This window comes from Fibroporia radiculosa, assembly GCF_000313525.1.
Source record: "Fibroporia radiculosa TFFH 294 genomic supercontigs, scaffold12021, whole genome shotgun sequence".
Lineage (NCBI taxonomy): Eukaryota > Fungi > Basidiomycota > Agaricomycetes > Polyporales > Fibroporiaceae > Fibroporia > Fibroporia radiculosa.
Window position 1 is genome coordinate 39,153 of NW_012133471.1, and position 12,194 is coordinate 51,346.

Genomic DNA, 12,194 nt, shown 5'->3' on the forward strand with positions numbered 1-12,194 from the left:
TATTTCATGCAACTAAACTACTGGACTTACCAGTGGTGTCTGACCATTGTTGGTGTCCATAGTCTTCAATATCATGATCACATTGACCTTGACCTTGTATTCGAAATTGTACCGGGGGATTGAAAGAAGTGTTTGGAACTATGTACAGCGTGCCATAATATGAGCTTTCATCTACACGTCGTATCCAGTGTATCCGAAGCTCACAAACCTGGAAATGGGATGAGCTTTGGCTGGGAGGGACTCGATTGCGGTGGATGAAGGAAACTACGGTAGTTTCGTATGTCGCTACGGTTTTGCTGACTAGCAGAATTGGGTCTAGAGAAAAGACTATCTGGGCGACCGGACATTTCAAGCACGGGAGGTGACAGGAAAGCTCGAGTATTGCAAATAATGCTACGTCGCTTTGCTATAGGGCCCCTTCCACGGAGGCCACCCAAGGTGATTTATATACAATAGACGGCGGCGAGTCTTTTCCTGGGGCCTCACCTACCTTACCTTGAAGCGGTGTGGGACCCGGTTGACGCGCCAGCGGCATGGTTCCAGACCGTCCAGTTCTACAACCCGGCGATGGCCGAGGTGCACGCAGCCATCAGCGAAGTGGTCTCGGCTCCGGTCCAGCCTCTCCCGACGGATCCGCAGGAGCAGCACTGTTATTTCTGTGAATGACGGGGAATACGGACTTACCTACTAATGCAATGTCCCGGGATAGCGGATAGTCTGGACTCTGGCGAAAGCGCTGTGGGATGCCAGTGAGTGGTGGGACAAACGAACTTTGCTAACCTTTGGAGATATCCTGAGATGCAGTGCAACAATAACACCCGGCCCTAACGGGAGATAGTCAATAGGGAACTACAAGTCTTATGAAATTCTGATGTAGGAGTCTACGCACCTCGTATGGAGGATATGCTGCGAGCGCGTCATCCACAACGAGGGAGATAGCATGCACTCGCTGACAGAATCAAGAACAGATTTGTAGCAATTCTAACAAGCCATCTTGAACAAGACAGGGCCGTGTCTGACAAATACCGATACAGAAAGAAAGTTATTCCAGCTCGTGTGGTGAGCGCGACGTGGACGAGAAGCCTGTCACAAAAGAACAACGTAACCGATGACTGGGTTAGAAATTTCGAGGTTCAGTGGGTATAGCTGTCCCAGAGCTCGAGGTTGATCTTATGAGAGTTGGATCGGTAAGTATGGATAAAGTAGAGACCGGTCGAGAACACATGACATGAGTCTCATATGTCATGCATAACCACATTTCCCTGAGTAAATTGGGAAGGTACATACATGAGTCTAGGCTTTGATCCCTGGACCGAGTCCAGTGAGTCGGAGCAGAAGCCCGTCTACCCCAGCGCATTAAGAAATCATGGTAGGAGATGTCAACACCGCAATCAACGGGGAAGCAGATACTGCTGCAACAATCTTCGCGTTGAGTATGTCATTGCGTAAGAAGGCTTCAAATATACGGGATTCCAACATTACGGTATAGTATCCATTTAACTAATATCGTCCTCGACGTCCACCGGGGCCTTGGTACGGACCATAATCCGGAGGAGGCCGTCCTCCTGTAGCAATGACATGAGAACTCCAGCCTAGTCAAATGGCCAGTTAAGCTTACCTCCACGCGGCGGAGGGGGTGGCGAGCGTGCCCTCGATATGCTTGAGCTCGATGGGATCACAGCATTCCTGAATACCTGCATCAAATCATCCGTCCTAAACACTGGACCTGGGTGGACAATACAAGTCAACATGTGAGGCTGACACTAACTAGAAGGGAATATACCATCGAACGCGGTGGGGGCAGGCAACATACCCACGAACCACGACAGCACAGGCGGGAGCACCACAGGCTTCTCCTCGTCTCGTTCCTCCTTGAATCTTCGCGGCGGAGGGCCATCCCTGTCTCTTTCGCGCTCCCACGGTGGCGTGCCATGTCGTCTGCGCGGCGGACCACCTTCCCAGCGATCGCGATCACGATCACGTCCCGGAGGTGACCCCGGCCGCTGCCGCTTGGGTGGAGGACCATAGTCTCCACGGCCCTCATCGCGCCTTCTGTGTTCAGGAGACTGCGCCCTCTTCGTGGACGAGCTCGGTGCGATCTGTTGTGTTCCTGAAGGCGGATTCGACACAACGGACTGCTGGGTCTCGGTTTTTCCGAACGAGCCATTTGAACGGCCCACGAGACTGTTTTGACGGGCGGTAGGATATCCGAGGTCACGCGCTGCGATAACATCTGTGCCCAAGTACTTATGGCGCTCAGCAAAGCGCTTTATTGCCGGATCTGAAAATGATATGATATGAGGACGTTGACCACCAGCAGATGACACTACTAGCCTTGTGGATATACCTCCGCCATCCGCTTCTCCAGCTTCTGCGCTGCAGCTAGATCGCCAAACTGGTATTCGTACCGTGCCCAACGTTCCCATAGTGGACGTGCCTGCTCAGGCTTAAAGGTGCCGATGACTCGCTCGAACAGCGCACGAGCATCTATCAGTGGAATTTTTTCAGGTAAATATCTGCAAAATCGCATAAGTTGACTTACTGTTCTCGTCATTGACAGATATAAGGAAGCCAAGGTAACGAAGCACAAACTCCACCTCATCGTGAAACGTCTCCATTCCCTTCTCAAAGATCCTGCTGGCAACATCCAGCGCCTTCGTGCAATGGTATTCCATCAGGGCTACACCGTGTCAAGAAACAACCGAACCTTTCTAAGGTATTCAAAAGACGTACCGGCAGCCTCAAATACTTCCCAAGATATCAGCCGCTCCCGCCTTGCTCTACCAAAGACTGCCCGCGAGGATTTCAATCCTTCTGCGCGGCGAGCAAACCGCATATACACTATCCATGCGATACCGTAATCAGTGCGGCGTTCCATAAGCTCCTTGTTCTTCGACGGCTTCTCGTCCGACACCTGCGTATTGAAAGACGAATTTTGTGACTGAATGCCAGGGAGAGGAAGGCCCAAGGTGGGCGCAGGTTCAGAGAGATTGGGCGGCGGCGCGGCAGATGTCGTTGAGGAGAAGGACGAGTTAGCGGATTGTAATCGACTCTCAACTGCTTCCAAGTCACGCAAGAGCACTTGCAAGAACTTTTCGTACGTTACATGCACCTCTGCGTAGCTTTGATTTTGTTCCTGTGCCTCGGCGTATGCAAAGTTGAGAACGAAACTACAAGATAGCTGTTAAGAAAATCTCCGAGGCCTGACGAATCGTAGAAATACCTTGTTTGATTAGCTTCAATTCCGGCTTTGAGAATAGTGAGCGCCTCTTCGCCCTTTCCGATACTATTCGTCCACGCATACGCCATGTACCTACGTATACAATGAGCCCCACTCCTGAAGTTAGTCGAGTTGGTCGAGTTAGAACTCACCAGATTTCCGAGAAGAACCGCATTCGAACAACTGCTTTGCGATACACCCCCTGCAGGCGTCCAGTAAGGATGGTTTTGTCCTTTTCCTCGATCTCGAGAGGGTTACTTTCTTCCCATTTCAAATATGCCTTCCATCTGAGGATTAACGCGCGATCGCCTGCGTTAAAAGTTGGTTGTCGGGGGAGCCATATTGGAGGCCGAGATGTTCTGGAAGGCGGGGGTGGAGGGAACAAAACAGTGAGATGCTCTTGGAGCTGGTTCAAGACGGTTCGTGCTTGCATGTGTCCTGCTTGAAGGTCTGTAAGGAATTTTTTGGCCTAGGCGATATTAGTCACAGTAGGATCCATACATGTTTAGCAACCACTCACAGTGATCTTATTCAGTCCGTTCTCGAAATCCTGGTACTCCTCCCACAATCTCTTAACGTTCTCCATCGGAATCTGAACCGCACGATGGTACGCTTTACGGACCGTGTCCATTTTTTGCTGTTCCTCCCAGGTTGTCGTGGTCTAAAGCATATGTTAGCAAGCAGATGGATAGGTGAATGCGGCAAGCAGCGCACTTCGCCGGATCTGAGGAACTGTATATAGTCCGTCCATATCTCACCACTGTCCTTGTCCTGTCCAACATGGTTGAGTGCATATTCATACGATTTCTTAATGATCTCGCGTGCACTGAGGCCGGTGTTCACCCTCCTGTGGTCTCATGAGACGTTGATCAGACTACAGGTACACTGACTGACCTGACATAGGTGAGGTAAAACTTCCACAAGTCTGCGGACGATGATGGCCGCAAGAATCTCTTGAATAGCGTCTCCGCGAAGCCGAAAGTTTCCGGGTCACCTAAGAAATGGTTGAGGTAGGCAATCTGCGCTGATGACTGGACAAACGGTGAGACGAGTTTAGGCACACACACACACGGAGAACTTGCGAACAGTATTTGGGTACGCTTCGAGCAGTCCTTCATAAGTCTCTTTAATTTTCTCGATATCAGCCGAGTCTTCTGCGATGTCGACGAGCTTCAGCCAGGAGTCGGCATCAAAGGGCTTTTCGCGCAGTTGAGCACGCAGCTGGTCCCACTCTGATAGTGGCGGCAAACTTGATTCTCCCTGTTTGCCAATGTTCGGGTTGCTGCTGGTGCTCAGCACTCCCAACGATTGAGGGTTGAGTTGTCTGAGCACGCTCAGAATGTCTTCTGCGGGCTGAGTCTTGTCTTCATCCACATCTCCGTACGGCGTGTCTTCTGTAGTTTCAAGCTTAGGGACACCCGTTGGTGGTTCGGACATCTCATGAACACGATAATGCGCAGGTCGCGTGAGGGATGAAGGTCGGTTGTAAACGAACAGGGAGCTCAAGTCCAGCCGTTCGCGTCAAGAGACTATTACCAAAAATGGACATCCCTAAACTCTAAATTTATCGGAGCCCAGGTTCTCAGCCACGCGCTCCACACCGTCACACTTACTTACTAGTAGATGTGTAATAGCAGCGTTGTGCCGGACCCTCAATGGGGGCATATAATACTTAGTAAACAAGAGAAATTGAGTGAACACTCCCTATCGTTCAAGTCATGCGCTAGTGGGTAACAACGAAGTACGAAAACAATAGGTATACTATGCGTGATCTTGATCCACCGATTCCTCACGTCTATCCCCGCAGAGGCGTTATGCCATCAATTCGGCCCTACAACGATTTGTTTCGCCTTCTTGAAGCTCGTGATAATCTCATCTGAGATTTGCAGGTGCGCCTGCACAAGCTGGGGTGGGATCAACGCGAGCCACTGTGAACCATAAGTCAGCACCATTCAAACATTTACCACATGCAGTAACAAGTCACAATCAACGAACCTGCATGAGGCTTACATCTTGGAAAACATCTGCAGGGATCAATGTCAGCAAGAGTTGAGCAATCAAGCTCCATCATACCTGTATTAAAAACCTCAAGGAAGTGCAGTGTGTCATTGCCGATATTTTCAACGTAATGCCCTGTGTTAGACAGAAAGTCAGTTACACTGATGGTGAATGCTGCAATGTCGGCTTACCATATGTTGCAGGGATAAATCCAACGTCACCCGCCTACGCGTGGTCAGCGAGGAAGCTCAGATAGGGAAATTAAAGATCGCGTACCTGAAAGTCATATGTTTGAGCAATGCTACTCGACGCAAACTCTGTAATTCGTGCATTCCCAGACCTGATATAAGCATGGTGAGTTGACTCTTACAGTGAGCAACGAGAAGCGACTTGCAGAAAATATGTCCATTCATCCTGAGTCGGGTGCCACTATTACTCGTCTGTTAGCGACATTATAAGGACAGTAAGTACCGATAAGAAAGGCGTACATGAAGTTCTCTGAATACATTGTATGTGAGAAATTGTCAACAGTATCAAAGGCTGCACTGACCGCATTGCTCCAGGCTCGACGGTTACATCTGCGACGGCAATCGACGATGCGGCAGGGAACGTCCGCGAGTCGACTATCTTAACTGAACCACCAGGGAGCTGTGTTGCCGTCATGTTGGACATCTTGAATGTGTATGGGTTCGGTACTTCTCCTAAAGGGTCTTCGACTGTCGAAGCGTCAGAAGAAGGAGATACTGAGTAGACTTATGAATAGATGACTTATATCAACATTGAACAACATACCACCGGGAAAGATGTAGAGCTGCTTGCCAGGAAGGTCATCCCATGCGGCAATAGTAGTGCCGAAATTCTTCGCGAGAATTTCCTTAGGCGTGTGCGCAAGCCAATCCGTGAGCTGGAAGGTTGAGTCATCACTGAAGTCGCCGTTATCAAATACCTGCAAAATTGTAAGATAAAGACAGGCGGAGGAACGGGTAACATCGCACAAGCAGGAATTCGGCACCGTCGGGATTGTCGCTTGTTGCTTGCAGGCTATGAGGAATTCCAGGAGGAAAGAACCATAGGTCACCGGGGCCCTGTAAGGTCAGCGTATTTGATATGAACGAGATACGGATTATCACGATGCCATGACTCACCACATTGCCCATGTAGTTCTGGCCATCTTGGTCCACCGCGGTGACTTGAAGATAACCCTGTACCAAATTTGTCAATATCCACCTACCTATCCGGGATATCAAATACACGCACACTGAGGACATACGCCCACTGCATTAGGAACAATCAGGTCACGAACGAGGAATTTATGAAGGAAAAACACTGCTGACTTCGGCTGTCTTGTGCCAGTGAAGTTCCCTACGAAGAACGTGAGGTTCCAGTTTGCCAGCGAGATAGGCAGACACTTACCGAATTGCACCGGCTTCGAGTCGCATGTTCACGCCGGCCATAGCTAAAATATATTCAAATGGGCGATGGTCCAGATTCCATCACACTCGACACCACTTACAGGTCGCGATAGGCATTTGTTTGACTGGATGCGTAGAGTATATCAGACACATGAATCGACTGAGGAAACTCAGCCACCTACTATTTTGTTGTCTGGCCCAACCGCCCGTTTGCAGTCGTATCGGGCTCAAGCTCATCGGCCATTTGATGTTACCGCCCGGGCTGTTCCATAGACGCGTTAACTTCCAGCATGCATTGTTTCAAAGAGGATGGACATACATCACGCCACTATCGGTTGTCGGCGGTGCGAGCGCATCCGGATTTTGCTGCTGAAGGGCTTTATTCTGTTGAGCCACTATCGTCGCACCGAGCGCCCCACGAATAGGTTGATGTTCCGTGGTCGAGGTGTTGCTAGAGGCAGGCCGTGCGCCGGTACCGGCGACTGGATTCCACATCACGTTGTTTGCGCTATCGCTAGCTGGGAGAACGGTCTCGCTGGCAGGGATCGCAGACGCTGTGCTAGAAACGACCCTCTTGCTCAGAGGCGCAGGCGCGGCAATTGCAGTAGTAAAAAGGAGCATAACACATAGTGTAAAGCACAATAAGTTGACCATCGTTAGCTGGGAGAGGTGTCCTATTCTGCCAGTTGAGGTAGAGTCAGATGGAACTTGGTCTGTCCTCGTTCATGGCACGCACCTTATATACGGCACGTCCCCACATAGACACGAGGTGAATGCGCGTTATAGCCCATAAAATCAGTAGCACTTTGTCTCTCAAGAAGAGTCTGCGGATGCTAGAAAGAACCCTTCCGGAAGAATTGCCTCCGCAGAGTCTTGTGCGTCTGGTAAAAGCACCCACGAGTTCAGCGGTCGCAAAAGTAAATGGTAGGCTGGACATATACACCAATACTATGCCTACTTATGGACAAGGGTGCACAGAGATCGACTGCAAGGATCTTGGTGGGAGTTTGCATAATTCTGAAGGTCTTGTGATTCGTTTGAGCCGGATCATATTATCAGCTCAAAGAACGGCGGATCCTCAGATCCCTTCGTGCCGCTTGCATGACCCCATGATACTTCGCGGACAGCCAGCCGGTCACTATGAGATGTTGTTCAGGGTCAAAAAGCGCAGCATTGAAAAGAATGAGGAAGTCAGAAGATTCGTGTCTCCGAAGGGTGATCATCGACTAAGGAACCTCGTCGTAGTATGCCCATACTGGAATGTTTTCCTGTTCTAAAAATAGGGCTATGTGCTGGCGTGAATTTTTCAAATCGAGAAACCGAAAAGCAACCTGAAGTGCTGAAAACCTAAGAACGCGATGTCCAGGCTCCTTCCACAAGGTCAACCGAACGAGGGACACCTGGAACGCCTCGTTTCTCGCCCTTCTGAAAGAGCCGTAACGAGCCAATTGGTAAATGGCCTAAAGTGACAGAAATGTTTCCCAACGCTCACCAGAAAACTCAGAGGTAAGCGATACTATGCTGCAGCTGCGAACTGATCAGCGATGATCAGGCTTCGGATTACGACCCTTGTGACGCGAAAATCAGACAAGCTCACATGGCACGAGATGCGACGCATCGGCTCATACAGAGCGAGTCGTCAACTTCACCGAAGGTAGTGTATCTTGCTGAACACGCGGTTAGCTAGAGCTCGGAAGTTTGAGCCTGAACATCCACTGCAAGTTCATGCATCTATATAATGTTGTGTACAGATGCTAGGCAATTGGAAATTCATTCTGGATTACTAGAGAAATACCATTTACCGTGCATGAGACGTGGTAGTTAACTGGAGATCAGAGAGACAGGGTCTGCGCATAACTCTCAGTTGAACGACTCTCACGACAAGTTGTGAGGCCCCCAGTTTGTGGCACGCCCAATCGGAGGTTGGCGGGGATGAAAACATTCCTTGCTGGTTGGTTGAGAGAGACGGACCGGGTCGGAACTGGAATCTCCGCGGATGTTCGAGCAAGGATTCGACTTGGATTCGGCTTGCCAAAGCATACGGGACAATTATGTCAAAGCCTTTTCATTCTCTTCACTGCATCAGCAAGGACGAGAGCGGGCCCCAAATTGCACTCACATGGCTATTATGTTATGACCATCTTTTAAACCCGACTTAGACCGTCTCACTAATTCGTGTGAGCGGCACTTGCTCTGGACCATTCAGATTGAGATTACCTACTTATCACTGACAAGTATCAACTGTCGGAACACGCGAACAGTGTTCTATCGTTGATTGATGCTCTACTATTGTGCGGGTACCAAATTCCATCTTTGAATACGTGGTTAACTCTTTTTGTACCATTGCCAGGTCGCCGGAACTACACCCAGGCTCAGACTGTCACGGTCCTGCTGACAAGCAATGGTGAAAGCTATGGAAACGACCAACTCGATGCTAGTTCAAGCTTTCCAAAGTATCAGCGGAAATGGAGACTCGAGAGATTGATCACTATCTCGGGCGAGAACTCATAACCGGAATGCTTTGGACGTGACATTGGAATGGTGGCAGAATGATTACAGCTTCATAGCAGAGCTTGTACACGTTCGCGCTGCTAACAACTAATAATGGTGAGGTAATTTCTGATATAGTCTAGCTTCATGGCGATGCAGTGTTGCGGGGTCTTCCTCGGGATCATACCGTCAAGCAGGCCGTGAGCAGATGGTTCCGAGCTGTTCCGACCAAGGGATAGACGGCATGACGATAACCATTCATACCTAACAATGAGTGGTGTGCGTATTTCTCAGTTGAATATTTCAAAGCATGAGTTTCTAAAGGACGATACCATCCTACTCATTTCTGTCTGATTGCAGAGTGCATTCAAACTGCAGCGAGAACGGACACGCGGCGTGGAGCGAGTGTAATTGGGTAAGTATCCTTCTATCTTGTCCAGCACCCTCATTCTGACAATCTGCCCCGGTAGCGCCCACTAACACAAGACCACAGTAGAATGAGCAATTAGTTCACCTTGTGCGCACCGCTTGGGTGCATATGGAAGTGACGCAAATACCTCTTAACGAAATTGGAAAATATTTAGGCACATACTGGCAGATACGACACTGGACTTCAGCCAAGCAAATCCAGTGGTTCAAGATGGTTAGACATATAGACATGCAACGTTCAACTCACGCTTGTCCCTGATCTATCCGACTCGCAAGGCCATCGAGACCTTACAGCCTGGACCCTGAAAATTCTATAGACGGGCATCGAAAAATTTCGAGACGTTTACACTTGAGCGTTGTGTACTAAACTGTCGACGGTGACTATTTCAATAGAAATCTGATGTTCTACCTCGAAAACTGGCACCCGTACACATGGGGAATAGCACGGAAAGGAGCTGAACACTTTCCTTGAGGGTATCCGATGACTGTCAAGCGGCCTTCGTCAATTTATTTGCGCTAAGCAGCTACATCTCGTTTTTCGTTAGTAGTCTCTGTCACGGAGACTTATGCGAAGTCTGAGAATATGAGGTACGTTATTGCCCATCTGCGTATATGTTTAGTTCGGTTTACATTGCTACAAAATCGATGGCTGCACTAAGCAAATATAACTTGAAAGTCCGGTTCCAACTTCCCCATCTGTATTATATAGCGGTCATTACAATTCGCTGTAGACCTGCTTGAGTGACAGGCGTCGTGTCAGATTACATGACGCAGACGGGTATATTCGTGGACCCGGCTTCAGAGGTATTTGAACTTCACATTGAACTGAATGTGCGTTGCGCCATGGGTCTGTCGCAAAGCCGCGGAGGGCGCTTATCCCAGTCGACGAGCCCACACCGCGGACTCAGGCTCGCAATCACCGATCAATAGAGATATTGCATCTCGGCTACAGTAAAAACCTCACTTTGAGAGATGTCACTACAACATTGAGCCGTCAAGCAGGCGGTTACTCAACATCTTTCCAAATGAATCCGACCGGCACCAACGGGCCTAACTTCGATCGGAATATGTGCCTGACCCTTGCCTGACCCTGCCTGACCTTGACGAAAATTGCTGCAATAATTCATAGTGCGAGCCGTGTCAGAATGGAGGAGTTTCAGCTAAATGCGTAACATAATAATTACCTGCACACGTGGAGTCATGGCGGAGGCAGACAATCGACCGTAAGATCATGAAGGGTAAGAACTATTCCGTCCCGAGACAATCGCAGTACAATTCTCGCGAGTGACGGGGCAGAGTACGCAGCCCCAAGGTGTTGCACTGAGTGTACTTGCGCGACTCCGTCCGCGGACCAATGGGCGAGTGGCAATTGGTAGCAGCAAGAAAGAAACACTACTCGTAGAGGGGCTGTCCAGCACTAGGCAAGACGAACAAGTCGCAAGCAGAAAGCCAATCACCACCCTGCCAGACGTCCTGCTTGTCCTACTTAGAGCGCCACTGAGTCCTGTCGTGCATACGAAGAGGAAGAATCGAGGGAGAGCAAGTGTGTGTTGGACACCTGTGCGGAGCTTTTCCTGCGACTGGTAGAGAATCGACCACACTGGGGCCAGCTTGATGCATAAACACAACAGATCCGAGTCAACTGCGTATGGTACCAGGGTCTCACGAGGGCCAAAGTTTAACACGAGAGGCGGTGTTCGTGAGTCCTTTCTGAAGGAGACCGAACGGCGTAGGCTAAGCGGAGCTCGACGAAAGAGTGCATCTAGAAGAGGAGTCTGGGATAGAGGGACCACACTTCTACTGCAAGAAGTCCACATGCACATCCCACATGCGCAGATGGGACTGTCTGGCTCACAAAGCCTCGATATCCGTGAGTCGCGCAGCCAGAGTGATGTGCTAGTGCCGATAACGCAGAACGTGAGTTAGACTGCTTCTGCGTGTCGAAACCTGTGGGAAGTGATCTTCATCCTGCAGCACGATCCGACGAATTCTGGGGTTGGAGAGATTGTGGGAGGCATGATTAGAACAGAACATCTGTAACGCTTCGTAGACGTCACAGGCTAGTGGCCCCCTTCCCTGTCTCATCACTTCGTGCTCTGTCTTCATGGTACTTAGCCGGGCCGACACCCCAGTATATCATCCAAGGCGGGGAATGTCTTCCCTGGAATAGCGTTTGCGATGTCGCAACCTTTGAAGTCGTATCGCATGTGGCATGGCCCTGAGAGCAATGCGGGAGGAAGGTCCGAAGAAGGGGATGTACGCGAGCCCTTCCGCAACTCCTGCTTCAAGTTTGCACACAATCTATTCGTACACGATGTCAATAATCCAAGAATATCCATGCACAACACTAGCTTGCTCACAGAACAAAGACAGATCGCAGTCTTTTGGGAGGCCCTTGTTGTTGCTGCATTCGACGTGCGAAAACTGGCTTGACATCCCGTGAAAGGACAGCCACGAAAGATCATGCTGTGCACTCGTCCGCTATCTGGGCTCGATTGTCCCACATACTACCCACACGCGAAGGACTCAGCGGGAAGTTCCTATCCTTGCACCCGCACTTGGTCTAGAGCAGGACGAGGGAGTCGGGTCGGCAATGACATAGGACGCAAGCGAGCAAAGTGAAGCAGTCGCAGCCAAAGGCGATT

At 50.0% G+C, this 12,194-nt stretch overlaps 3 protein-coding genes across 3 annotated transcripts; 1 reads left to right on the top strand and 2 right to left on the bottom strand.

Moving 5' to 3' along the window:
* Positions 1 to 1,500: 1,500 nt before the first annotated feature.
* FIBRA_07154 (uncharacterized protein) lies at positions 1,501 to 4,657 on the bottom strand (the record flags this gene model as incomplete). Its single annotated transcript, XM_012328850.1, has 12 exons — positions 1,501 to 1,565; positions 1,619 to 1,726; positions 1,784 to 2,267; positions 2,348 to 2,487; positions 2,543 to 2,680; positions 2,734 to 3,170; positions 3,224 to 3,313; positions 3,373 to 3,689; positions 3,741 to 3,881; positions 3,935 to 4,067; positions 4,115 to 4,251; positions 4,307 to 4,657. 12 exons carry the CDS (start codon positions 4,655 to 4,657, stop codon positions 1,501 to 1,503), a joined length of 2,541 nt encoding a protein of 846 aa, XP_012184240.1.
* A 383-nt stretch (positions 4,658 to 5,040) lies between these two features.
* Positions 5,041 to 7,251, bottom strand: FIBRA_07155 (uncharacterized protein; the record flags this gene model as incomplete). The annotated part of the gene is made up of 15 exons (XM_012328851.1): positions 5,041 to 5,148; positions 5,216 to 5,244; positions 5,294 to 5,353; positions 5,410 to 5,443; positions 5,495 to 5,558; positions 5,769 to 5,961; positions 6,011 to 6,164; positions 6,214 to 6,303; positions 6,364 to 6,420; positions 6,476 to 6,493; positions 6,553 to 6,580; positions 6,632 to 6,674; positions 6,732 to 6,755; positions 6,813 to 6,892; positions 6,950 to 7,251. The coding sequence occupies 15 exons, from the start codon at positions 7,249 to 7,251 to the stop codon at positions 5,041 to 5,043; spliced, it is 1,284 nt and encodes a 427-aa protein (XP_012184241.1).
* Positions 7,252 to 11,727: 4,476 nt separating this feature from the next.
* FIBRA_07156 (uncharacterized protein) lies at positions 11,728 to 11,982 on the top strand (the record flags this gene model as incomplete). Its single annotated transcript, XM_012328852.1, has 2 exons — positions 11,728 to 11,865; positions 11,923 to 11,982. 2 exons carry the CDS (start codon positions 11,728 to 11,730, stop codon positions 11,980 to 11,982), a joined length of 198 nt encoding a protein of 65 aa, XP_012184242.1.
* Between the last annotated feature and the right edge of the window lie 212 nt (positions 11,983 to 12,194).